This window comes from Hypanus sabinus, chromosome 14, assembly GCF_030144855.1.
Source record: "Hypanus sabinus isolate sHypSab1 chromosome 14, sHypSab1.hap1, whole genome shotgun sequence".
In the NCBI taxonomy this organism is placed as follows: Eukaryota; Metazoa; Chordata; class Chondrichthyes; order Myliobatiformes; family Dasyatidae; genus Hypanus; species Hypanus sabinus.
The window spans coordinates 16507100-16533403 of NC_082719.1; the positions used below are offsets into that span (position 1 = coordinate 16507100).

General features: G+C 40.0%; 1 protein-coding gene across 1 annotated transcript in view; it reads right to left on the reverse strand.

Moving 5' to 3' along the window:
* Positions 1-26304, reverse strand: part of rbm46 (RNA binding motif protein 46) — a 79836-nt gene that overhangs the window by 5331 nt on the left and 48201 nt on the right. Inside the window, exon 3 of the mRNA XM_059988517.1 lies at positions 19685-20479. Coding sequence (XP_059844500.1) covers positions 19685-20479 — 795 coding nt within the window. The remainder of the gene's footprint in view (positions 1-19684; positions 20480-26304) is intronic.

Below are 26304 nucleotides of genomic sequence, written 5' to 3' on the forward strand. Positions count from 1 at the left end.
ATTTTTACAGGAAACTCATTTGTGATAATGAGCATAGAAAACTAAAGAGAATGGGCTTCACTAATTTGTTTTTCTCCGCATATAAATCAGGACATAAGAGAGGAGTTGCTATTCTTATCTCAAACTAAATTTTGAAAAAGTATTTGAAATGGGAGATAAAAGAGGGCAGGTATATTCTGGTAAAGGGGAATATAGACGGAAATTCAGTTACTCTATTGAATATATTCGCACCCTGCGAAGTGATACTGGTTTCTTTCAGAAAATTACTGATATTATGGTAGCAGAAACAGAAGGTCTCCTGATACGTGGGGGAGACTTAAATTTACAATTACAATCAAACTTAGACTCTTCCAATAGAAAAACCTATGAAACAAAATCCTTACATAAGAAAGTTAATACACTTTTTGAGGATGTTGATTTAATTGATATATAGAGGGACTTTTCCCCCACAGAAGGGATTACACTCATTATTCTGCTCCCCATTCTGTATATACAAGAATAGACTATTTTGTAACAGTTGGAAAAGACAAACACAAAATAAACGCCTGTGGAATTGGGACAATGGATGTAAGTGACCATGCACCTATGTATTTATCTGTTGATTTTGACTAACAACCAAAGAATACTATTTGGAAACTAAATTCAAGTCTACTCAATGATCCGTACTTTAAGGAACAAATTAAAAAAGAAATTGGTCTCTACTTAGAATTTAATGATAATGAGAGGTTTCGACTCCCATTTTGTGGGATTCTCTGAAGACTATCTTAAGAGGGAAAATTATAGTGATATCTTCATACAAGAAAAAAATAAGGAATAAAACATTAGAGGAATTACAAGATAGGCTGAAGGAACTAGAGAAAAAACACAGATTGAATTTGGCACAGGATACATTAGGGGAAATTTTAAAAATTAGGAATGAAATTAATAGTTTGGCTATGCAAGAAATCAGGAAAAATTTAATGTTTCTGAAACAGAGACATTATGAAAGTGGATCAAAATCTGTGAAAATACTGGCGTGGAGACTGAAAAAAAAAGATAGCAGAACATACAATTCATAGAATTAAGGACCCAAGAACAAAAATAAGAAAACATAAGCTAAGAGAAATTCAAGAAGCTTTTGAAATGTTTTACAAAACTCTATATTCCAAAGTTCCAGGGGGAAGCATAACCCAAATTGACATCTTCTTGAATTCTCTAGACACTTTAAGCGAAGAACAAAATAGAACGATGACTGCTGACATAACTGAAGTTGAATTAAAAGCTGCAATTAGTAGGCTTAAAGTAGGCAAGTCACCGGGATCAGATGGGTATATGGCAGAGTGGTACATTAATTAAATTAATTCCTGTTTTACTCCCCACACTGAACTGGGCTCTAAAAAAAGCACAAATGCCACCCAGTTGGAAAGAAGTGATAATCTCAGCTATACTGAAAGAAAGCAAGGATAAAATGGAATGTGGGTCATTTAGACCAATATCCATTCTTAATGTAGATTATAGATTATTTACCTCCATCATGGCCAAACGATTACAGGAGTTTCTACCCATACTGATACGTAATGATCAGACAGGTTTTATACGACAAAGCCAAACACAAGACAATATACAAAGGTCATTATGGATTATATACAAAAAAATAAAATCCAAGCAATAGTGATAAGCATGGATGCTGAAAAGGCATTTGATTCGGTTAATTGAAATTTTCTTTACAGAGTTTTACATAGATTTGGTTTCCAAGACACAATTACTAAAACTATACAGACACTATATGACAACCCTACTGTTAGGATTAAAATCAATGGATATTTGTCAAATTGTCTTACCCTTGAAAGGGGCATGAGACAGGGTTATGCATGGCCACTGCTACTCTTCACATTATATCTGGAACCATTAGCTCAATACATCAGACAAAATTAAGATATCAAGGGAATCATTATCAAAGGGACAGAGTATAAATTGGCTTGTTACACGGATGACATTTTGATTTATCTCGGGCAACCAACATACTCTTTACCTAAATTGATGCAATTTAGAATAATATGGTCAATTATCAGGATACAAGATCAACATAGATAAAACCCAATTACTCACATATTACTATAGCCCACCAAGAGAAAATGAAAGTAGATATCCCTGGGCATGGCAAACAGAGTCTTTCAAATATTTGGGCATCATTATGCCAAAAGATTTGGCAAAATTATCAGAATGTAATTATCAGCCTTTATATAAAAAATTAAGGAAGATATGGCAAGATGGAACCTGATTCATTTTTTCAGTCTCAGTTCAAGGATGGAGTCTATTAAAATGAATATACTGCCCAGACTGTTATATCTCTTTCAGACCCTACCAATAGAGATTAATCAAGATCAATTCAATGGTTCAATAACTAGATGTTATCAAGGTATATTTGGCAGGGTAAAAGGCCTAGAGTTCGTCTCAAAACTTTGCAATTAGCAAAGGAATAGGGGGGATGGGGCCTACCCTCTTTTAGAGATTATTATTTTGCAGCACAGTTGAGAGCTGTGGTATGTTGGTGCAAACCATCATATGACGCTCAATGGAAAAACAATGAGGAGCGGGTACTTCCCATCCCCATACAAGCAATTTTGGCTGATAACAACCTTCAAAGGTGCATAGATACTATTGATAACCCATGGATGAAACTGACTCTTAAAATATGGAAATCTACTATAAAAGAATATAATCTAGAGGGAGATACTGCAATTCTTAAATGGTGTGCATATGACTCAGATTTTATACCAAATAAATTGGATGCTAGGTTTAAGGACAGTTCTTATTACAGTTCTTTGCAGCATAATGAAAGAAGGAACACTGTTCAGTTTTGAAATGCTTAAAATGCTTAAGTGCTTAAAATACTTATTAGAAAAACAAGATTTTTATTAGTATTTACAGATGTGACAATATGTTAATAAGACACTTAAAAATGTAACCAATGCAAGTACATGCTTGATAGAGCTATTTAGAAAACCATATAATTTAGATAACAGTAGTAGAATCATCTCAAGCATGTATAAGGGGTTGTCAAATCTTAAAACACATTTGACTTCATACATTAAAACAAAATGGGAGAAGGAAGTAGGGATAATTATATCTGAGGAAGAATGGACAATAATATGGAGGTATCAATGGAAGTGTACCAGTTCACAGAAATGGAGGGAGTTTGGTTGGAAAAACTTGATAAGATATTTTATTACACCCTCTCAGAAATCCCATTTTGATAGTAACCTCCCTGCTTGCTGGAGAAATTGTAGAAATCAAAATGCAAATCATTATCCTATTTTTTGGGACTGCCCTGGTATCAAAGACTATTGCAGGGGGATACACAATGCACTACAAGACATCTTTAAATGTGAAACACCCTTAGAGAGTAACACCAGATATTTTGGATATATACCTCAAGAATGGCTGAAAAGAGATAAATATTTAATGAATATACTGTTGGTGGCTGGTAAAAAGACTCTTACTAGGAAATTGTTATCACAGGAGATCCCAGCTTAAAATGCATGAATGGAAATTACAATGGGCATTTACAAAATGGAGAAGATTAACAGCATCTGTTAATCATAAGCTGGAACAATTTGATTCATACTGGGAAAAATGTTTTAACTACATAATGCCTCATAGGCCTGATTTTGTTCTCACAAATCAATGAATCTGTTGTAAAAAACATTACTCCGTACTTGTACATAGTTTTTTCCTTTTGCTTGTTTTCTCTTTCCACTCTTTTCTATAAGTGTATACCTCAGATAAATACTATGTGGAGATTTGTGACATACATGATTATATGATATATATGTACAATGTCTGAAATACATCTTTTGGAAATGTTTGATGAACTTCAATTAAAAAATTAAAATAAAAAGGAGACAGTGATCATAATATGATTGACTTCATGCTGAAATTGGAATGGGAGAAAAAGGTCACATGTATCAGTATTGCTATGGAATAAAGGTAATTACTGAGACATCGGAGAGGAGCTTGCACAGGTTGAATTGGAACAGGATACTGGTGGGGATGATGGCAGAGCAGAGGTAGCTGAAGTTTCTGGGAATAGTTCACAAGGTGCAGTAAAGATATGTCCCAAAGAAGTTGTTGTTCTCAAATGGCAGGGCAAGGCAACCGTGGCTTACAATGGAAGGACTACATAAAAGCTGAGGAAAGGGCACAGAAGTGAGTGGGAAGTTGGATGATTGGGAAGCTTTTAAAATCCAACAGAAAGCAACTAAAAAAACTATAAGGGAAAAGATGAAATATGAGGACAAACTGGGGGATAATATAAAGCACGATACAGAAAGTTTTTCAGTTATACAAAGAGTAAAAGGGAGGTGAGAGCTGGTATTGCACCACTGGAAAGTTATGCTGGTGAGGTAGTATTAGGAGGCAAAGAAATGACAGATGAACTCAATGGGCACTTTGCAACACTCTTCACTCTGGAAGAACATAGCTGTATGCTAGAAGTCCATGAGAGTCAGAGAGCAGGAGTAAGTGCCATTGTCATTACAAATGAAAAAGTGCAAGGCAAACTCAAAGGTGTTAAGGTGGGTAAGCCACCTGGACCAGATGGACTACATCCCAGAGTCCTGAAAGAGGTTGTTGAAGAGATAATGGATGCAATGCTCATGATCTTTCAAGAATCACTTAAATCTGGCATGGTCCCAGAGGACTGGAAATTTGCAAATGTCACTCCACTCTTTAAGAAGGGAGGGAGACAAAAGAGAGGAAATCATAGGTTAGTTAGCCTAACCTCAGTGGTTGGGAAAGTACTGGGATTCCATATTTAAGACTAAGTTTTGGGGTAAACATGAGGGAATCTACAGATGCTTGGAAATTCAAACAACAACACACAGGTCTCTTCAAATGGGTCTCGGCCCGAAACGTCGACAGCGCTTCTCCCTATAGATGCTGCCTGGCCTGCTGTGTTCCACCAGCATTTTGTGCGTGTCGAAGTTTTGGGGTATTTGGACATTAATGATGAAGTCAAAGTCAACATGCTTTCTGTGAAGGGAAATCTTGCCTGACAGATCTGTTAGAATTCTTTGAGAAAGTAACAAGCAGTGTGGACAAAGCAGACGGTGGATGTCATTTACTTAGATTTTTAGAAGTCATTTGATAAGGTGCCTCTCATGAGGCTGCTTAACAAGATAAAATAGAATGGCATTACTGAAAAGATTAAGCAAGAATAGAAAAATGACTGACAGGTAGGAGGTAGCCAGTGGGAATAAAAGGGGCCTTTTCTGGTTGGCTGTCAGTAACTCGTGTTGTTCCTCAGGAGTCAGTATTGGGACTGCTATGTTTCACATTGTTTGTCATTGATTTTGATGGTGGAATCGATGGCTTTGTGGCAAAGTTTGTGGATGACAGGAAGATAGGTGGAGGGGTAGTGCTGAGGAAGCAATACGCAGCAGGACAGACAAATGTCAAGAATGGGCAAAAAAGTGGCAAGTGTTCCATACAATGTATGATAATTCATTTTGGTAAAAGGAGATTGCAATAGTATAAATGTAAATGGGGAGAAATTCAAATATCAGAGGTGCAAAGGGATTTAGGAGTCCTTGTGCAAGATTTCCAGAAGTTTAATTCACAGGTTGAGTCTGTGGTGAAGAAGGTAAATACAATGTTGGCGTTTATTTCAAGGGGAGCAGAATGTAAAAATGAGGAAATAATGCTGAAGCGTTATAAGACACTTGTCAGGCCAAACTAGGAGTACTGTCAACAGTTTTGGGCCTCTTATCTCAGAAAGGATATATTGTCATTGGAGTGAGTCTGGAGGATGTTCACGAGGTTTCTTCTAGGAATTAAGGGGGATGAGGAGCTTTTGGCAGCTTTAGGCCTGTACTCATTGGAATTTAGGAGAATATGTGGGGGATCTCACTGAAACCTACCAAATTTTGAAAGGACTAGGTAAGGTAAATGTGGCGAGAATGTTTCCTCTAGAAGTAAACCCTCCTACCACGTCTCAGTGGCTTTTTCAAACTATTTCTTATCTGAGTTTGGAAAAAATTAGGAGCACTATTTTTGACTCGTCAATTAAATTTGAAGAAACTTGGGGACCGTTCATCCGACATTTTCATGTGAATTAATTTGGCCTTTCCCAGACCTTCTCTTTGTTTATTCTTGTTCAGGTATGGAGTTCCGGAGTTCTTTGACACTATCATATACTTATAAACTGTTATTATTGCCCATGTTAGTTTTAGTTTAGTGTTTGTTTCATATATATATTTTCTTTCACACATTTTTAATTTTTTTTTCTTTTTCTTTTGATGATTAGTTTTGTTTCTTTTCATATATAATTATATAGACTTGATTGATTAATGTACTTTTTTGTTGTTGATGTTTAATAGGATATTATTATCCTATTATTAATGTAATCTTAAGTCTATTGTATTCATAACCTATTCATTATTATGTTATGTTTTTTTATATTTATATGAAACTCAATAGAAAGATTGAAAAAGAAAAAGAGAATGTTTCCTCAAAAATAACGGACAACCATTTAGAACAGAAGTAAGGAGGAACTTTTTTAGCCAGAGTGGTGAATGTGTGGAATACTCTGGCACAGGCTTTGGTGGAGGCCAAGTCTGTGGATATATTCAAAGTGGAGGTTAAAAGATTCCTGATTGGTCAGGGCATCAAGGGATATGGTGTACAGGGTGTATGGGGCTGAATGGGATTTGGATCAGCCATGATGAAACAGCAGAGTGGACTCAATGGGCTAAAAAGCCTAATTCTGCTCCTGTGAAAAAGGCAGACACAACCCACAGAGGATGAAGTATTCTAAAGGCAAGATGACACAACCATGGCCAACAAGAGAAGTCAAAGCCAACATAAAAGCCAAAAAGAGGGCATTTAACAGAGAAAAAAAAAGTGGGAAGTAGTGGATTAGGAAGATTTTAAAATTAACAGAAGGCAACTAAAAAACCATTAAGAAGGTCAAGATGGAATATGAAAGTAAGCAAGCCAATAATATTAAAGAACATAAGAAATAGGAGCAGGAGTAGGCCATCCAGTCCATCGAGCCTGCCCCGCCATTCAATAAGATCATGGCTGATCTGTCCATAAACTCAGCTCCATTTACCTGCCTTTCCCCATAACCCTTAATTCCCCTACTATGTGACTATCTATCAGTTTCTTCAATATATTTCATGAAGAAGCCTCAACCACCTCCCTGGGCAGAGAATTCCACAGATTCACCACTCTCTGGGAAAAACAGTTTCTCCTCATCTCTGTCCTAAATCTTCTCCCCTGAATCTTGAGGGAACGTCTCCTAGTTTTAGTTTCACCTACCAATGGAAACAACTTTCCTTCTTCTATCTTATTTATCCCCTGTATGTTTCCATAAGATCCCTTCTCATTCTTCTGCATTCCAGAGAGTATAGTCCCAGGCAACTCAATCTCTCCTCAAAAATTAACTCCTTCATCTCTGGAGATGAACCTGGTGAACCTCCTCTGCACTGCTTTCAAAGCCAGTATAATCCTTCCTCAAGTACGGAGACCTGAACTGCACACAGTACTCCAGGTGCAGTCTCACCAGTACCCTGTATAGTTGCAGCATGACCTTCGAGCTCTTGAATTCAATCCCTCTCTTTTTGCGATTCATGCAAAGCACTCCCAAGCCCCTCTGCACAACAGCATGCTGCAATCTTTCACTATTTAAATAATGATCTGCTCTTCTATTACTCCTTCCAAAGTGGATGACCTCACAGTTACCAATGTTGTATTCCATCTGCCAGAGCCTGGCCCACTCACTTATCCTTCTGCAGACTCTCAACATCCTCTGTACAATTTGCTTTTCCAATCAGTTTAATGTCATCAGCAAATTTTGCTACGCTACACTCAGTCCCCTCTTCCAAATCATCAAAGTAAATGGTAAACAACTGCGGGCCCAGCACTGACCCCTGCGGCACCCCACTCACCATTGACTGCCAACCAGATAAACACCCATTTATACCAACTCTCTGCCTTCTATTTGTTAACCAGTCCACTATCCATGCCAATATACTCCCTCCAATGCCACGCATCCATATCTTATTTATACGTCTCTTGTGTGGCACCTTATCAAACACCTTCTGGAAATCCAAGTATGTGACATCCGTTCGTTCCCCTCTATCCACTACACTCATTATGTTCTCAAAGGGCTCTAGAAAGTTTGGCAAACAGGACCTGCCCTTTCTGAATCCATGCTGAATCTGTTTAATGGAATCACTCCATCTAAATATTTTGCTATTTCTTCCATAATGACAACTTCAAGCATTTTCCTGACTACAGATGTTAAGCTAACTGTCTTATAATTGCCCGTCTTTTGCCTACATCCTTTTTAAAAAAAGTGGCATGACATTTGCTGTCTTCCAATCCGCCATTACCTGCCCAGAGTCTAGACAATTTTGGTTAATGATTACCAACGTATCTACTTTTACCTCTGCTAATTCCCTCAGCACCCAGGGATGCATCCCATCAGGACCAAGGGACTTATCTATCTTCAGTCCACTAGTTTGCTCATCACTATCTCTTTAGTGACAGTGATTTTACCAAGGTCCTCACCTCCCATTTCATCCTTAACATCTTCTTTGGCATATTAGATGTGTCCTCCACCATGAAGACCAACACAAAATAGTCATTCAATGCCTCAGCCATTTCCTTATCACCCAATATCAATTTCCCCTTCTCAACTTCCAAGAGACCTACATTGACTTTAGCTACCCTCTTCCGCTTAATGTAAAAACTTTTGCTATCTGTTTTTATATTTTGTGCTAATTTCGTACTCTATTCTCCCTCTCCTTATTTTTTGTTTAGTTGTTCTTTGTTGCTTTTTAAATTTTCCCAATCCTCCAGCCTCCCACTACTCTTCGCGACTTTGTACACATGAGCTTTTAATTTGATACTATCTTTTATTTCCTTAGTTATCCAAGGTTGGCTCTCCCCACACTTACTGTCCTTTCTTTTGACTGGAATATATTTTTGTTGAACACTGTGAAAAATCTCTTTGAAAGTACTCCACTGGTTCTCAACTGTCCTGCCAAATAGCCTGTGCTCCCAATCCACATTAGCCAACTATTCCCTCATCCTGTTGTAGTCATGCCAAAGGACCTGTATTGTGCTGTAGGTTTTCTATGTTTTTATGAATCTTAGCACTGCATTTGCCTTCCTCACCACTGACTCTACCTTTCTGCACAGGAACTCCCGAGGCCCTTTGCATCTTAAATTTTTGGACTTGCTCCATTTAGAAAATAGTCTGCCCATTTATTTCTTCGACCAAAGTGCATGACTTTGTATTTCATTTGCCACTCTCTTGCCCATTCACCTAATCTAAGTCTTTCTGCAGCCTACCTGTTTCCTCAACACTGCAAGCCCTTCCACCGAACTATCATCTGAAAACTTGTATCAAAGCCGTCTATTCCATCATCTAAATCATTGATATGCAGCATAAAAAGAAGTGGTCCCAACATCGACCCCTGCAGAGCACCACTAGTCGCTGGCAGCCAACCAGAAAAGGATCCTTTTATTCCCGTTCACTGCCTCCTACCGATCAGCCAATGCTCTAATAATGCCAGTAATTTTCCTGTAGTAGCATAGGTTCTTAACTGGTTAAGCTGCCTCAAGTGTGGCACCTAGTCATAGGCCTTCTGAAAGTCCAAATCTACAACATCCACTGCATCCCCTTTATCTATCCTACTTGTAATCTCCTCAAGGAATTCTCAGAGCTAGGGTGTTGAATCAGAGGGACATTAGGACAGCGTGTGTCCTTTGTTTCACGGAATCCTGGTTAACCCCTTCTGTACCAGATGCAATGATTCAAACCAACTGGTTTACTATACACTGTCAGGATAGATCTATAGAGTCTCTCAAAAGCAGAGGGATGGAGGAGTATGCCTCATGATTGGCATGGTTCCGGAGGACTGGAAGGTCACAAATGTAGTTCCGCTGTTTAAGAAAGGAGGGAGGCAGCAAAAAGAAAATTACAGACCTATTAGTCTGACATTGGTAGTTGGAAAGTTATTGGAGCCCATCCTCAAGGACAAGGTTATGAAATACCTCGAGGTGCATGACAAGATAGGCCCAAGCCAGCATGGTTTCATGAAGGGAAGATCCTGCCTCACCAACCTATTGGAATTTTTTGAAATAATCTCAAATGAGATTGACAAAGGAGGGGCTGTGGATGTTGTGTATTTGGATTTTCATAAGGTGTCACATAAGAGGCTGCTTAATAAGATGAGAGCCCATGCAATTACAGGAAAGATATTGGAATGGGTGAAGCATTGGCTGATAGGTAGAAAGCAAAGAGTAGGAATAAAGGGGTCCTATTCTGGTTGGTTGCGGGTTACTGGTGGAGTTCCGCAGGGGTCGGTGTTGGGCCGCTTCTTTTTACACTGTATATCGATGATTTAGATTATGGATTTGTGGCTAAGTTTGTGGATGATGCCAAGATAGGTGGAGGAGCAGGAAGTGTTCAAGAAATGGCAGATGAGGTACAATGTTGAGAAATGTACAGTTGTACATTTTGGAAGAAGAAGTAATCGGGCAGATTACTATTTAGATGGAGAGAAAATTCAAAAATCATAAGTGCAAAGGGACTTGGGGGTCCACATGCAGGATACCCTAAAGGTGAACCACCAGGTTGGATTGGCAGTAAGGAAAGTGAATGCTATGTTGGCATTGAGGAATAGTGTATAAGAATAAGGAGGTGTTGATGAGACTCCATGGAGCACTGGTGTGACCTCATTTGGAATACTGTGTGCAGTTTTGGGCCCCCCTATCTTAGAAGGGATGCAAGTGATGTTGGAGAGAGTTGAGATTTGCGAGGAGAATTTCTGGAATGCAGGGGCTAACATATGAAAAGCGTTTGTCGGCTCTTGGACTGTAATCATTAGAGCATAGAAGAATGAGAGGGGATCTCATAGAAACATTTTGAATGTTGAAAGGGTTGGACAGAGCAGATGTGGAAAGGCTGTTTCACTTGGTGGGTGAATCCAGGACAAGAGGCCACAGTCTTAGAATTAGAGGGTACCCATTTAAAACAGAGATGAGGAGAAATTTTTTTAGCCAGAGGGTCATGAATTTATGGAATTCGTTGCCACATACAGCTGTGGAGGCCCAATCATTGAGGGTGTTTAAGGAGGAGATTGATAGGTATCTAATTAGTCAGGGTGTCAAGGGATAGGGGAAAAAGCTGGAAACTGGAACTAGATGGGAGAATAGTTTAGCTCATGGTGGAGTGGCGGAGCAGACTCAATGGACCGAATGGCTACTTCTGCTCCTCTGTCTTCCATTGTGAACTTGTGTTGTGTTATGATCAACTCTTCTTGGTGCACAAACATCAGTGCTGTCCTAATTCTGCTCACTAGACCTGGAATATATAGCAGTTTAGTGCTGTCCTTTTTACCTACTACAGGAGACTTCCGGGGTCATTTTGGTAGTGCCATACATTCCACCTTAGGTCAATGTCAATCAGGCTTTAGATGATCTTAGCAATGGGATCAACCTTCATGAAACAACGCACCCTAATCCTTCACCATCATTTTGGGGGATTTTAACCAGGCTAGTCTGAAACAATCACTTGCAATACCAAAGGAAACAATACACTGGACCACTGTAACACCACCATCAAGAATGTCTACCATGCTATACCATGCCCTCACTTCGGGAAGTCTGATCACCTGGCTATACTACTCCCTGAGTATAGGCAGACACTGAAGACTTCAGCACCTGTAGTGACAACCAAGAAGGCATGGAAAAAGGAAGCACAGAAGTGCTTATAGGACTGTTTTGAATCAGTGGACTGCTGCAGTTGTTACTGACTTTATTAAAACCTGTGTGGATGAGTGTGTGCCTATGAAGATTTACTGTACATTCCCAAACCAAAAGCCCTGGATGAACCAGGATGTATGTCATCCGCTGAAGGCTAGATCTGTGGCATTCAAGTCTGGCGACCCAGGTCTGTACCAGGAAAGCAGGTATGATTTACGGAGGGCTATTTCAAGGGTGAAGAGACTATTTCAAATGAGGTTGGAGGCGACATCTGATGTACAATTACTCTGGCAGGATTTGCAAGACATCACTCCCTAAAAAGCGAAACCCAAGAGCATAAGACCATAAGATATAGGAGCAGAAGTAGGCCATTCGAATCTACTCTGCCATTCAATCATAGCTAATCCAATTTTCCAGTCATTCCAATTCTCCTGGCTTCTCCCCCATACCCTCTGATGCCCTGGCTAATCAAGAACCTAAATATATCTGCCTTAAATACACCCAATGACTTGGGCTCCACAGCCATTTGTGGAAACAAATTCCACAGATTTACCACTCTTTGACTAAAGTAATTTCTCTGCATCTCTGTTCTAAATGGATGTTCTTCAATTCTGAAGTCATGCCTTCTTGTCCTAGACTCCCCGACCATGGGAAATAACTTTGCTATATTAATCTGTTCAGGCCTTTTAACATTTGGAATGTTTCTATGAGATCCCCCCTTATTCTCCTGAACTTCAGGGAATACAGTCTTAGAATACAGGCTGCCAGACATACCTCATACAGTAATTCTTTCATTCCTGGAATAATTCTTGTGAATCTTCTCTGAATCCTCTCCAATGTCAGCATATCCTTCCTAAAATAAGGAGCTCAAAACTGCACACAATACTCCAAATGTGGTCTCATGAGTGCCTTATAGAGCCTCAACATCACATACTTGCTCTTATATTCTAAACCTCTAGAAAATGAATGCCAACATTGCATTTGCCTTCTTCACCGCTGACTCAACCTGGAGGTTAACCTTTAGGGTATCCTGCACAAGGACTCTCAAGTTTCTTTGCATCTCTGCATTTTGAATTCTCTCTCCATCTAAATAATAGTCTACCTGTTTATTTCTTCCATCAAATTGCATGATCATACAATTTCCAACATTGTATTTCATTTGCCACTTCTTTGCCCATTCTCCTAAACTATCTAAATCTCTTTGCAAGCTCCATTTCCTCAACACCAATCACTCTTCCACCTATCTTTGTATCATTGGCAAATTTAGCCACAAATCCATTAATCCCGTAGTCCAAAACATTGACAGAAAAAAGCAGCCAACCCAACACTGACCTCTGTGGAACTCCTGCTATAACAGGCACCCAGACAGAATAGGATCCCTTTATTCCCACTCTTTGCTTTCTGACAATCAACCAATGCTCCACCCTTGCTAGTAACTTCCTTGTAATTCCTTATCTTGCTAAGCAGCCTCCTGTGCGACAGCTTGTCAAAGGCCTTCTGAAAACCTAAGTACATCAATTCACTGCATCTCCTTTGTCTACCTTGCTTGTAATTTCATCAAAAAAATTGCAGTAGGTTAGTCAGGCAAGATTTTCCTTGCAGGAAAATTTTCCTTTGGCCTATCTTGTCATGTGCCTCCAAGTACTCTGTAATTTCATCCCTAACTACAATGGATAACAAATTTTTTCAAAAGTGTTACTTCCTCAGAATTTTTTTCTGTTTATGATAGACTGCTTGAAGATGAACACAAATATAATTTCAGACTACTTGTATCATTCAGGAATTTGGAGAAACAACAAATTAACTTTTATTGAATATAATGTGTTTAATTGCATAATAGTGCTGATGCTTTGTAATAGTTCAACTAAGTTAAAATATTTTGTTAATGATTTTCATTTGTACTGTGTCTGAGGCTTCTCACTTAAGTGTCCAACAACAATTCTCCAGCATTGATGGTATCTTTTCTCCATGACCGCAAAGTCCTGGTGAAACCTTTCACCATGCTTGTCACTAACAGCACCAAGATTTGCAAGGAAGAAGTCTAAATGGGAATGCAGAAAATGAATCTTTAGTGACATGTTGCATTTCATGATTTTGTATGCTTGAAGCATGCTACCAACCAGTTGCATGTAGTTTGGTGCTCCGTAGATGCCAAGAGAAATTTCAACAACTTCCTTGAATGCCTTCCATATAACTTTCTCCTGTCCCAGTAGAAATTCTTCAAATTGCCTGTCTGATTTGTAGACCAACAAAAATGTTTTCCTTAATCTTAGCATCAGTTATTCTGGAAAGCATCTGTCTCAATCAAAATTCTTCATAGAAATTTTTGTGCCTGGTGATAGCAAATTCTATCCTTACAATCCTGAACCTAATAATTATTACTAAAACCTGTCCTGCCATGCAGCAGCCGCGCCACCAAAGTATGCCCAAGCATGCCTGGACAAGATAGGAATCTTTCCAGTTGACATTGTAGAGAACATTTTAATTGACTTGAATTATGAATTGAAATAGTAAACATAAGTTTATTTTAAAAAATGGTGCATGATAGGAAAATTTCATGGTGATTTTCATGATCAGTAGCCCAAAATTCAAAAGATACACCTAAAGATATTCACGAAGCAAAATCTTAGTCGTCCAGTGCTATCAATTAAAACAACTTTCCAACCACTGATGTCAAGCTAACAGGTCTAGTTTCCTTTCTGCTGCCTCCCACCCTTCTTAAATAGGGGAGTAACATTTGCAATTTTCCAGTCATCTGATACAATGCCAGAATCTATTGATTCTTGAAAGATCATTGTTAATGCCTCCGCAATCTCTCCAGCTACTTCCTTCAGAACCCAAGGGTGCATTCCATCAGGTCCAGGAGACTTATCCACCCTCAGACCATTAAGCTTCATGAACACCTACTCAGTCATAATTTTCACTGCCCTGACACTCTTGAATGTCAGGTATACCTCAGATGTCTTCCCGTGTGAAGACTGATGCAAAACACGCATTTATTTTCCTCTGCCATCTCTGCATCTCTCATTACAATATCTCCAGCATCATTTTCTATTGGTCCTATATCTATCCTCAACTCTCTTTTACCCTTTATATACTTAAAAAAGCTTTCAGTATCTTCTTTGATATTAGTCACCAGCTTCCTTTCATAATCCATCTTTTCCTTCCTAATGACCTTCTAATTTTCCTTCTGCAAGTTTTTAAAAGCTGTCCAATCCTCTATCTTGCCACTAGCTTTGGCTTCATGCTATGCCCTCTCTTTTGGTTTTACTTTGGTTCTGACTTCACTTGTCAGCCATTGTCATGTCTTTCTTCCATTCTATGAATGGCAGTGATGCTTCAATACCAGATGAACTCAATGCCTTCCATGCCCACTTTGAAAGGGAGAATATAAGTACAGCTGTGAAATACCTGCTGCACTTGATGACTCTGTGATCTCTGTCTCAGAGATCGATGTTAGGCTGTCTTTAAAGACTGTGAACTTTTGCAGGTTCCAACGGAGTACCTGGTAAGGCTCTGAAAAACCAATTGGTGGGAGTATTCAAGGACATTTTCAATCTCTCACTGCTATGGACATAAGTTCCTACTTGTTTCAAAAAGGCAACAATTACACCAGTGCCTAAGAAGAACAATGTGAGCTGCCTTAATGACTATCGCCCAGCAGCACTCATGTCATCAGTGATGAAATGCTTTGAGAGGTTAGTCCATGACCAGACTGAACTCCTGCCTCAGCAAGAACCTGGACCCACTGCAATTTGCCTATCGCCACAATAGGTCAATGGCAGATGCAATCTCAATGGCTCTTCACACAGCCTTAGACCACCTGGACAACACAAATACCCATGTCAGGCTGATGTTCATCAACTATAGCTCAGCATTTAATACCATCATTCCCACAATTCTGATTGAGAAGTTACAGAACCTGGGCCTCAGTATCTCTCTCTGCAATTGGATCCTTGATTTCCTAACTGAACGACCACAATCTTAGACCACTATCTCCTCCTTGCTGTCTATTAACACTGGTGCACCTCAAGGGTGTGTGCTTAGCCTACAGCTCTACTCTCCCTATACCCATGACTGTGTGGCTAGTCATAGCTCAAATACCATCTATCAATTTGCTGATGATACAACCATTGTTGGTAGAATCTCAGATGGAAACAAGGGGGTGTACAGGAGTGAGATATGCCAATTGGTGGAGTGGTGTCGCAGCAACAACCTTGCATTCAACGTCAGTAAGATGAAAGAGCTGATTGTGGACTTCAGGAAGGGTAAGATGAAGGAACACATACCAGTCATCATAAAGGGATCAGAACTGGAGAGAGTGAGCAGTTTCAAGTTCCTGGGTGTCAATAGACAATAGACAATAGGTGCAGAAGTAGACCATTCGGCCCCTCGAGTCTGCACCGCCATTCTGAGATCATGGCTGATCATTCACTATCAATACCCAGTCCCTGCCTTGTCCCCATATCCCTTGATTCCCCTATCCATCAGATATCTATCTAACTCCTTCTTGAAAGCATCCAGAGAATTGGCCTCCACCGCCTTCCGAGGCAGTGCATTCCACACCTCCACAACTCTCTGGGAGAAGAAGCTCTTCCTCAACTCTGTTTTAAATAACTGACCTCTTATTCTCAATCCATGCCCTCTGGTACTGGACTCTCCCAACATCTGGAACATATTTCCTGCCTCAATCCTATCAAATCCTTTAATTATCTTAAACGTTTCAATCAGATCCCCTCTCAATCTCCTCAATTCCAGCGTGTACAAGCCCAATCTCTCCAATCTCTCTGATTAAGACAGCCCTGCCATCCCAGGAATCAACCTAGTGAATCTACGCTGCACTTCCTCAATTGCCAGAATGTCCTTCCTTAAACCTGGAGACCAAAACTGTACGCAATATTCCAGGTGTGGTCTCACCAGGGCCCTGTACAAATGCAAAAGGACATCCTTGCTCTTGTACTCAATTCCCCTTGTAACAAAGGCCAACATTCCATTTGCCCTCTTCACTGCCTGTTGCACTTGCTCATTCACCTTCATTGACTGGTGAACTAGGACTCCGAGGTCTCTTTGCATTTCTCCCTTACCTAACTTTACACCGTTCATACAATACCCTGCCCTCTTGTTCCTGCTTCCAAAGTGGATAACTTCACATTTATCAAGGTCTCTGAGGACCTAACCAAGTCGCAACATATCAATGCAGTTATAAAGGCGGCAAGACAGCGAATATACTTCATTAGGAGTTTGAAGAGATTTAGTACATCAACAAATACACTCAAAAACTTCTACAGATGAACATTCAGGCAGGCTGCATCACTGTTTGGTCTTGAGGGTTGGTGGTGGGGCTACTGCACAGGACTAAAAGTAACTGCAGAGGGTTGTAAATTTAGTTGGCTCCATCTTGGGTACTAGCCTACAAAGTACCTAGGAAATTTTCAAGGAGAGGTGGCTCAGAAAGGCAGTGTCCATGAATAAGGGCCTCCAGTACCCAGGGCATGCCCTTTTCTCACTGTTACCATCAGGTAGGAGGTACAGAAGCCTGAAGCCACACACTCAATGATTCAGGAATAGCTTTTCCCGTCTGCCATCCGATTCCTAAATGGACATTGAAACCATGAACACTACCTCACTTTTTAAATATATATTATCTCTGTTTTTGGCACGATGTTTAATGTATTCAATGTACCTATTCTGTAACTGATTTACTTATTTATTATTTTCTTCTTCTTCAATATTATTTATTGCATTGAACTGCTGCTGCTAAGTTAACAATTTTCATGACATATGCCAGTGATAATAAACTGGATTCTGATTCCTTTCTACGTGTAATCCCCTTAATGAATTCCAACAGGTTCGTCAGGCAGGAATTTCCTTAAAGGAAACCATGCTGACTTTGTACTATCTTGTCCTGTGTCAACAACTACTCAATCACCTCAGCCTTAACAATTAGCTCCAACATCTTCCCAACCACTGAGGTCAGGCTAACTGGTCTATAATTTTCTTTCTGCTGCCTCCTCCTTTCTAAAAGAGTGGAGTGACATTTGCAATTTTCCAGACCTTTGGCACCATTCCAGAGTCCAATGATTTTTGAAAGATCATTATTAATGCCTCCACAATCTCCATCGCTACCTCTTTCAGAACCCTAGGGTGCAGTTCATTTAGTTCAGGTGACTCATGAGTCAGGTGACTTAGGTCTCCCGGCTTTTTGAGCACCTTCTCCCTTGTAATATTAACTGCATTCACTTCTAATGTCTTCCACAGTGAAAACTGATGCAAAATACTCATTTAGTTCATCTGCAATCTCCTTGGCCTGTTATTATTTCTCTGGCCTCATTTTCTAGTGATCACACATCTCTCTTTTACTTCTTACATGCTTGAAAAAGCTTTTTACTATCCACTTTGATACTGTTTGCTAGTTTGCTTTCATATTTCATCTTTCTTCTCCTAATGATTCTTTAAGTTGCACTCCGTAGGTTTTAAAAATTTCCTACTAATTTTTGCTCTGTTGTATGCCCTCTCTTTTGCTTTTACATAAGCTTTGACTTTCCTTGTCAGCCACGGTTATACTATTCTGCCAGTTGAGTATTCCTTCATTTTTGGAATACATCTATCCTGCACCTTCCTCATTTTACCTAGAAACTCACACCATTGCTGCTCTGCTGTCATCCCTGCTAGCATCCCCTCCAATTTACTTTGATCAATTCCTCTCTCAGACCACTGTAAATTCCTTTACTCCATTGAAATATTGTTATGTAAGACTTTACTTTCTCACCATCAAATTTCAAGTTGAACTCATATTGTAAACACTGCCTCCCAAGGGTTCTTTTACCTTAAGCTCCCTCACCACCTCTGGTTCATTTCATAACACTAATCAAGTATAGCTGATCCCCCAGTAGGCTCAATGACAAACTGCTCTAAAAAGCCATCTCATACGTATTCAACAAACTCAGTCTCTTCAGATCCATTACCAACCTGATTTTCCCAATCGACCTGCATGTTAAAATCTCCAATGACTATCATAACATTGCCCTTTAGACATGCCTTTTTAATTTCCTTTTGTAATCTGTGGTCCACATCCCAGGCACTGCTGGGAGGCCTTTATGTAATTGTCATCAGGGTCCTTTTACCCTTGCAGTTTCTAACTCACCCCACATGGATTCAACATCTTCCAATTCTATGTCACATGTTTCTACTGATTTGATGCCATTCTTCACTTGCCTACCTTAGACCTGGCCAAATTGGGAAGGCTCATCATAAATTAAGACTCTTCATGTCCATAAAATTTTCATAACCCTCTAAACAACTGCAGGATTACTCTAATTCTCATCACCAGATCTTGAAAGGATGCAGTGGCCCTAAGGCTTTCTCTGATGATTGCATCCAGAGATGATGGACTTCAGTTACAAGGTTAGATTATTGTACCTTTAAAAACAAAAGATTCAGGAGATATGATCAATACCTATAAGATTATGGCAGATTTAAATAGGGTAACTGGAGAGCTGCACCACTTAACAAAAGCCAGGAGATTCAAGTTTAAAGAAATCAGCAAAAGGCACAGGTAGAAAAATCTGCAGAATGGTCATGACCCAACTATGAGATTGCCATAGAAGGAAGCAGGACTTTTTAAAAGGGAATTAATTTTCTTGGCTATTGGGTAGAAGCAGAGAAATAGGACCTAAGTAATTCCTCTTGAAGGTATAGATTCAGTGGGCTCTAGTGAATTCAAGATTACACGCATGTTCATTCCAATGGAAGCTGTAATCTGCAAAATAAAAATTAATTCCTACTACATCCTGCAAGTTACGACAAATAGAACACAAGACCTATGATAAGAACTGCCTTATTTATGAATTAAAAATACAAGCTGACATTTATTATTTTTGTTCATCTGAAAATTACACAGTCAGGAATAATAAAAAATACTTACCTAAATGCGTCAGTGCATACTGTGCTGCCAGCTCTTTGGCATCTTCCAGCATTGTGCAGAGTTTATCAGGCATAAAATGGCTCAGCGTACCTTCTGAACTGTTTATAAGGGATGGAATAACTATCTTATAAACAAGCAGTTGTTTTCCATCCTGACTTGTAGTAGAATATAAGTAATATTCTGGTGGTGCCCAATTATTTTTGTTGCAGTAATATTCCAAGTGTGTAACTGAAGAATGAAAATGACTGGGCTTTAAGGAATAAATGCTCAAAGGCATGAGCTTTATGCCTGGAAATAGAGGATATGTGCATCTTTCCAGTTCAGGAGAGCACGGACTATGATGACCATTCAAACGTGCTGGTAAACTTGGAGACCTTCCTGGTGTTTTAGGTCCTCCGTCTTCTTTGTTTGTAAATGTCAGTCGTTGACTTTCACCATTAAGAGTGACTTGATTACCTTGAGTGTATTTCCAAGACCCATCTTTATTAACTGGCTTTGCAAGGGTGACTTCAATGCTAGCACCATCAATATATTTCCCATTCATAATATTCATAGCTGTAACAGCATCATCTCTGTCAAAGAAGTGCACAAATGCATAATCTCTGAGTTTTTTCACACGTTCAACTGCTCCAAGTTTGATTTTGTTAAACTCCATCTTGATTGCTTCCTCTGTTGTAGATATCATCAGGTTTCGCACATAAAGAACCTTAACTTTTTGCATAGTTTCCTCATCAACTTCTTTTTCAGGGTCTGCCCAATCAACTTGAATAGTATGTCCCCACAACTGAAAAGTACCTGAAAAATTTTAAAAAGAAACATAATCATAAATTTATGTTGTTAAGTGTTAAGACTATTGATAATCAGAATCAGAATTAGATTTATTTATCACTGTTTACTATGATGAGAAATTTGCTGTTTTAGGGCATCTGTGTAATGCAGACATAAAATTACAAAATATATAAATCACACAAAAAAAGTTATAATTAGGTAACATTCATGAACCAATCAGATTTTGAAAACTTCTATAGTTGTGTGGTGGGAAGTCTATTGACTGGTTGCAACACCACCTTGTAAAGGATCTCCAATGTTCTTGAACATAAATCCTACAGTCCATTATGGGTAAAGCCCTCCTGCCACTTAGCTCATCTGCACAGAGCACTGTCGCAGGAAGCAGCATCAAATACCCACACCACCCAGGCCATGCTCTCTTCTCGCTGCTGCTCTCAGGAAGAAGCTACAAGAACCTCAGTGACAGGGTGAGTGAAGTTATCCCCACTGATTCAAGAACTTGATGGTTAAGGGGCAATAAGCTAGTTTCAGGAAGTTATCACTCCTTAACCATCAAATTCTTGAATCAGTGGGGATTCAACTCACCCTGTGACTGAATTGATCCATCAGCCTATGGACTCACTTTCACGGATTCTTAATCTCGTGTTCTCAAAATTTATTGTTTCTTTATTTATTATTATTATTTCATTTTTATATTTAAATAGCTTTTTGTCTTTTGCATATAGATTGTTTCTACATCCTGTTGGTTTGGGTCGTTCACTGATTCTCTTATCTTTCTTAGACTTACTGCATATGCCCACAAGAAAATGAAATTTTAAGGTTGCACATGGTGACATATATGCACTTTGATGATAAATTTACTTTGAACTTTTGAGTTTTTGAATTAATGGCGAAGGGGTAGATTGTACACAATGAAAATTTGGCAAATTAATTACAGACATTAGCAAGTTATAGAAAAATAATACTAAGCAAGAGATGCAAACATAAACCATCAAGGTGAAATTACATCAATTTATATCATTTGGTACATTTTCAATAAAAAATACAGAACACCAAAATTCTTACAATGATGCAACTATAGAGATTTTTAGCATTAGTTAACTCAGTGATTAGTAAGTTTGGAGATAATAAAAACTTTGGTGGAGTTTTAGTCAGTAAAGAATGTTGTTAAGTGTGCTGTGGGAATTAGTAAAGTTGGGTACAACAATCACAGAAAGAACTTAATTCAGAAAAATGAAGAAATATACTTTGGGATGTCATATTCTGGTAACGTGTAGAATAAGTGACGGGGATCTTAGGAGTGTTAATGTACAAAGAGACCTCTAAGTGACTTCATAGTTCACTAGAAGTAACAATATAGGTGGATCAGGTAAAGTTCACAACACCAAGCTTGTGTTGGGTGACTTCAACCTCGTCAATATAGGATGCAGCCTCCTGAATGCAAGACATAGGCTTCAGATAGACGTAAATACCAGAAGAAATAAGGGATGTCGGCAGTTCATGGAAGGTTCCCCTGTGACTATTAACCTCAGCAACAAGTATGCCCCTTTTAGATATTGCCTCTTTGAATCTGATGTGGTTGTTTAAAGACCAACTGCACAGAGTACATAACAGGTACATTCCAGCAAACTGGAAGCACAAAGATGGCAAGATAAGGGTATCTTACATTAAAAGCAAGATGATACTTAGGAATAGGTAGGACCACTCAAGGATAGAGGAAGGAACATGTACTGGAGGGGATGGAGTATGTGGGTGAGATCCTAAATGACACTGACTGTACTTTTTTCTACAGATGCTGCCTGGCCTGCTGAGTTCCTCCAGCAATTTGAGTATGTTGGATAGTAAGGGATAGGATTTATGAGCAAATGGAAAATCATGGCTTAATTAAATACAGTCAATATGGATTTGAGTGGGTAAGATCTGGCTTTACTAACAGTAGTGTTTCTCAAGGAAGCTAATGAAAGTAAAGCCATGAATGTTTCAACTGGATTTTAGTAAGTCATTTGACAAGGTCCCTCATGGGAAATTCTGCATTAGATTGAGATGCACAGATTCTACGGTGACTTGGCCATTTGGATTCACAATTGACTTTCCATTAGAAGACAGAAGGTAATGGTCAACAGGACTTATTCTTGCAAAAGGAACAAAGCTGGTGTTCTGCAGGAAGCTGTGCAAGGACTTCAACTGATTGTGATACAGTATATATAAATGACATTCATGAAAATGTAAACAGGTGGATTTGTAATCTTGTAAATGATGCAAAGACTGGTGGTGTCTGCAGAAAATTGCTAAAGAATACAGCAGGATATAGATCAGTTGCAGATATGGTTGGAGAAGATGCAGATAGAATTTAATACATGAAGTGCATTGAGAGGTTGGTCAAGGCTAGAAACAACTCCTGCCTCAGCAAGGACTTGGAGCCACTGCAATTTGCCTATTGCCACAATAGGTCTACAGCAGACGTGATTGCATTGGCTCTCCACATGGCCTTGGATCACCTGGACAATACAAATATCTATGTCAGGATGCTGCTTGTTGACTAGAGTTCAGCATTTAACAGCATCATTCCTACAGTCCTGATCGAAAAGCTACAGAACCTGAGCTTCTGTGCCTTCCTCTGCAACTGAATTTTCGACTTCCTAATCAAAAGACCACAATCGTGCGGATTAGTAATAACATCTCCGCTTCACTGACAATCAACACTGGCACACCTCAAGGATGTGCGCTTAGCCCACTGTTCTATTCTCTCTATGCCCATGACTCAGTACAGCACAAATGCCAGCTATAAATTTGATGATGATACAATCACTGTTGGCAGAATCGCAGATGGTAAAGAGGGCTTATAGGAGTGAGATATACCAGCTAGTTGAGTGGTGTTGCAGCAACAACCTTGCACTCAATACTGGTGAGCTGACTGTGGACATCAGAAGGGCAAGACAAGAGAACACACATCAATCGATCATAAGTGGAAAGAATGAGCAATTTCAAGTTCCTGTGAGTTAACATCCCTGAGGACCTAACCTGGTCCCAACATACTGATGCAGCTATAAAGAAACCAAGATAGCAGCTATATGTCATTAAGAGCTTGAGGAGATTTGCAATGTCACCTAAAACACATGAAAATTTTTACAGATGGAGAGCGTATTGACTGGTTGCATCACCATCTTCTATGGGGGGGGAGGCAGCTACTGCGCAGGTTTGTAGTAATCTGTAGAGAGTTATAAAATTAGCTACTTCCATGTTGGGTACTAGCCTCTGTGATATCCAAGACATCTTTGAGGAGTGGTACCTCAAAAAGGGTACCATCCATTATTGAGGACCCCCACCACCCAGGACATGCCCTTTTCTCATTGTTACCATCAGGAAGGAGGTGCAGATGCCTGAAGGCACACACTCAGTGATTCAAGAACAGCTTTTTACCTTCTGCCATCAGATTTCTGAATGGACATTGAAACCATGAACATTACCTCACTATGTTTATATTTCTGTTTTTACATTACTTATAAACATATATATAAACATATTGTAATTCTTTAGATTATTTCTTCAGCAGTCTGAACGGGCCACGACTACGCAAGCACGTGAAGTCAGCCAGTGAGAACAGCAGGAAGAGTTTAAAAGGAAGACAGATTTACAGAGCAGTTGTCGGCGAAGCGGGCATCAGAGTTGAGGGAGACAGAGTAGGAAGTCTTTGGCTCAATGGGGCTTTGGCGATAAGGGGTTGAGGCCAGATAGGTTATCTGTTTAAAATAAAGACAAAGTATGTGTGTGAGGCAGGTTTTCTGTGCTCAGTGTCAGATGTGGGAGGTCCTGGAGACTCCTGGCCTCCCGGACGACCACATCTGCATCAGGTGTGTCGACCTGCAGCTCCTTAGGGACCGCAACTGCAGTTGCAACTCGATGACCTTCATCTGATCAGGGTGAGTGAGGAGGTGATAGAGAGGAGCTATAGGAGGGTAGACACCCTGGGACCATAGGAGATAGAGAAGTGGGTAACAGTCAGGAGAGGGAAGGGCAAGAAGCAGGTACTAGAGACTACACCAGTGGCTGTCCCCCTTAACAATAAGTATTCCTACTTGAGTACTGTTGGAGGGAAAGGCCAACCTGGGGGAAGCAAGAGAGGTCGTGCCTCTGGCATAGAGCCTGGCCCTGTGGCTCAGATGGGTAGGGAAAGAAAGAGGATGGCAGCAGTGATAGGGAACTCTATAGTTAGGGGATCAGATAGGTGATCCTGTGGACGCAGGAAAGAAACTCGGATGGTAGCTTGTCTCCCAGGTGCCAGGGTCTGGGATGTTTCTGATCATGTCCACGATATCTTGAAGTGGGAAGGAGAACAACCAGAGGTTGTGGTACATATTGGTATCAACAATATGGGTAGGAAAAGGGAGGAGGTCCTGAAAAAAGATGACAGGGAGTTAGGAAAGAAGTTGAGAAGCAGGACCTCAAAGGTAGTAATCTCAGGATTACTGCCTGTGCCACGTGACAGTGAGCATAGGAATAGAATGAGGGGGGAGAATAAATGAGTGGCTGAGGGACTGGAGCAGGGGGCAGGGTTCACACTTCTGGATCATTGGGACCTCTTCTATGTGACCTATACAAAAAGGACAGGTTACACTTGAATACAAGAGGGACCAATATCCTGATGGGAAGGTTTTCTAAGGCTATTGGGGAGAGTTTAAACTAGAATTGCTGGGTGTAGGAACCGAACTGAAGTGACAGAGGAAAGGGAGGTTGGCTCACAAATAGAGAAAGCTTGGAGACAGTGCAAAAGGGAGGATAGGCAGGTGATAGAGAGGGACATGCTCAGTTCGATGATTTGAGATGTGTCTATTTTAATGCGAGGAGTATCATGGATAAAGCAGATGAGCTTAGAGTGTGGATCAGCACTTGGAGTTATGATGATATGGCCATTACAGAGACTTGGATAGTGCAAGGGCAGTAATGGCTACTTCAAATGCCAGGTTTTAGATGTTTCAGAAAAACACAGGGAGGGAGGCAAAAGAGGTGGGGGCGTGGCACTGTTGATCAGGGATAATGTCACGGCTGCAGAAAAGGTGGATGCCATGGAGGGTTTGTCTCCTACGGAGTCTCTGTGGGTGGAGGTTAGGAAAAGGAAGAGGTCAATAACTTTACTGGGTGTTTTTTATAGGCCGCCCAATAGTAACAGGGTTATCAAGGAGCAGATGGGGAAACAGATCCTGGAAAGGTGTAATAATAACAGAGTTGTCGTGAAGGGAGACTTTAATTTCCCAAATATTGATTGGCATCTCCCTAGAGCAAGAGGTTCAGATGGGGTGGAGTGAGTTAGGTGTGTTCAGGAAGGTTTCTTGACACAATATGTGGATAAGCCTAAAGAAGAGAGGCTGTACTTGATCTGGTATTGGGAAATGAACCTAGTCAGGTGTCAGATCTCTCAGTAGGAGAGCATTTTAGAGATAATGATCATAATTCTGCCTCTTTTACAATTGGAGAGAGATAGGGACAGGCAAGTTAGAAAAGCGTTTAATTGGAGTAAAGGAAATTATGAGGCTATCAGGCAGGAAACTGGAGGCTTAAAATGGAAACAGATGTTCTCAGGGAAAAGTACAGAAGAAATGTGGCAACTATTCAGGTGTTATTTGTGTGGAATTCTGGTTGCCTCACTACAGGAAGGATGTGGATATCATAGAAAGTGTTCAGAGGGGATCTACACGGATGTTGCCTGGATTGGGGAGCATGCCTTATGAGAATAGGTTGAGTGACCTTGGCCTTTTCTCATTGGAGTGATGGAGGATGAGAGGTGATCTGATAGAGGTGTACAAGATGATGAGAGGCATTGATCGTGTGGATAG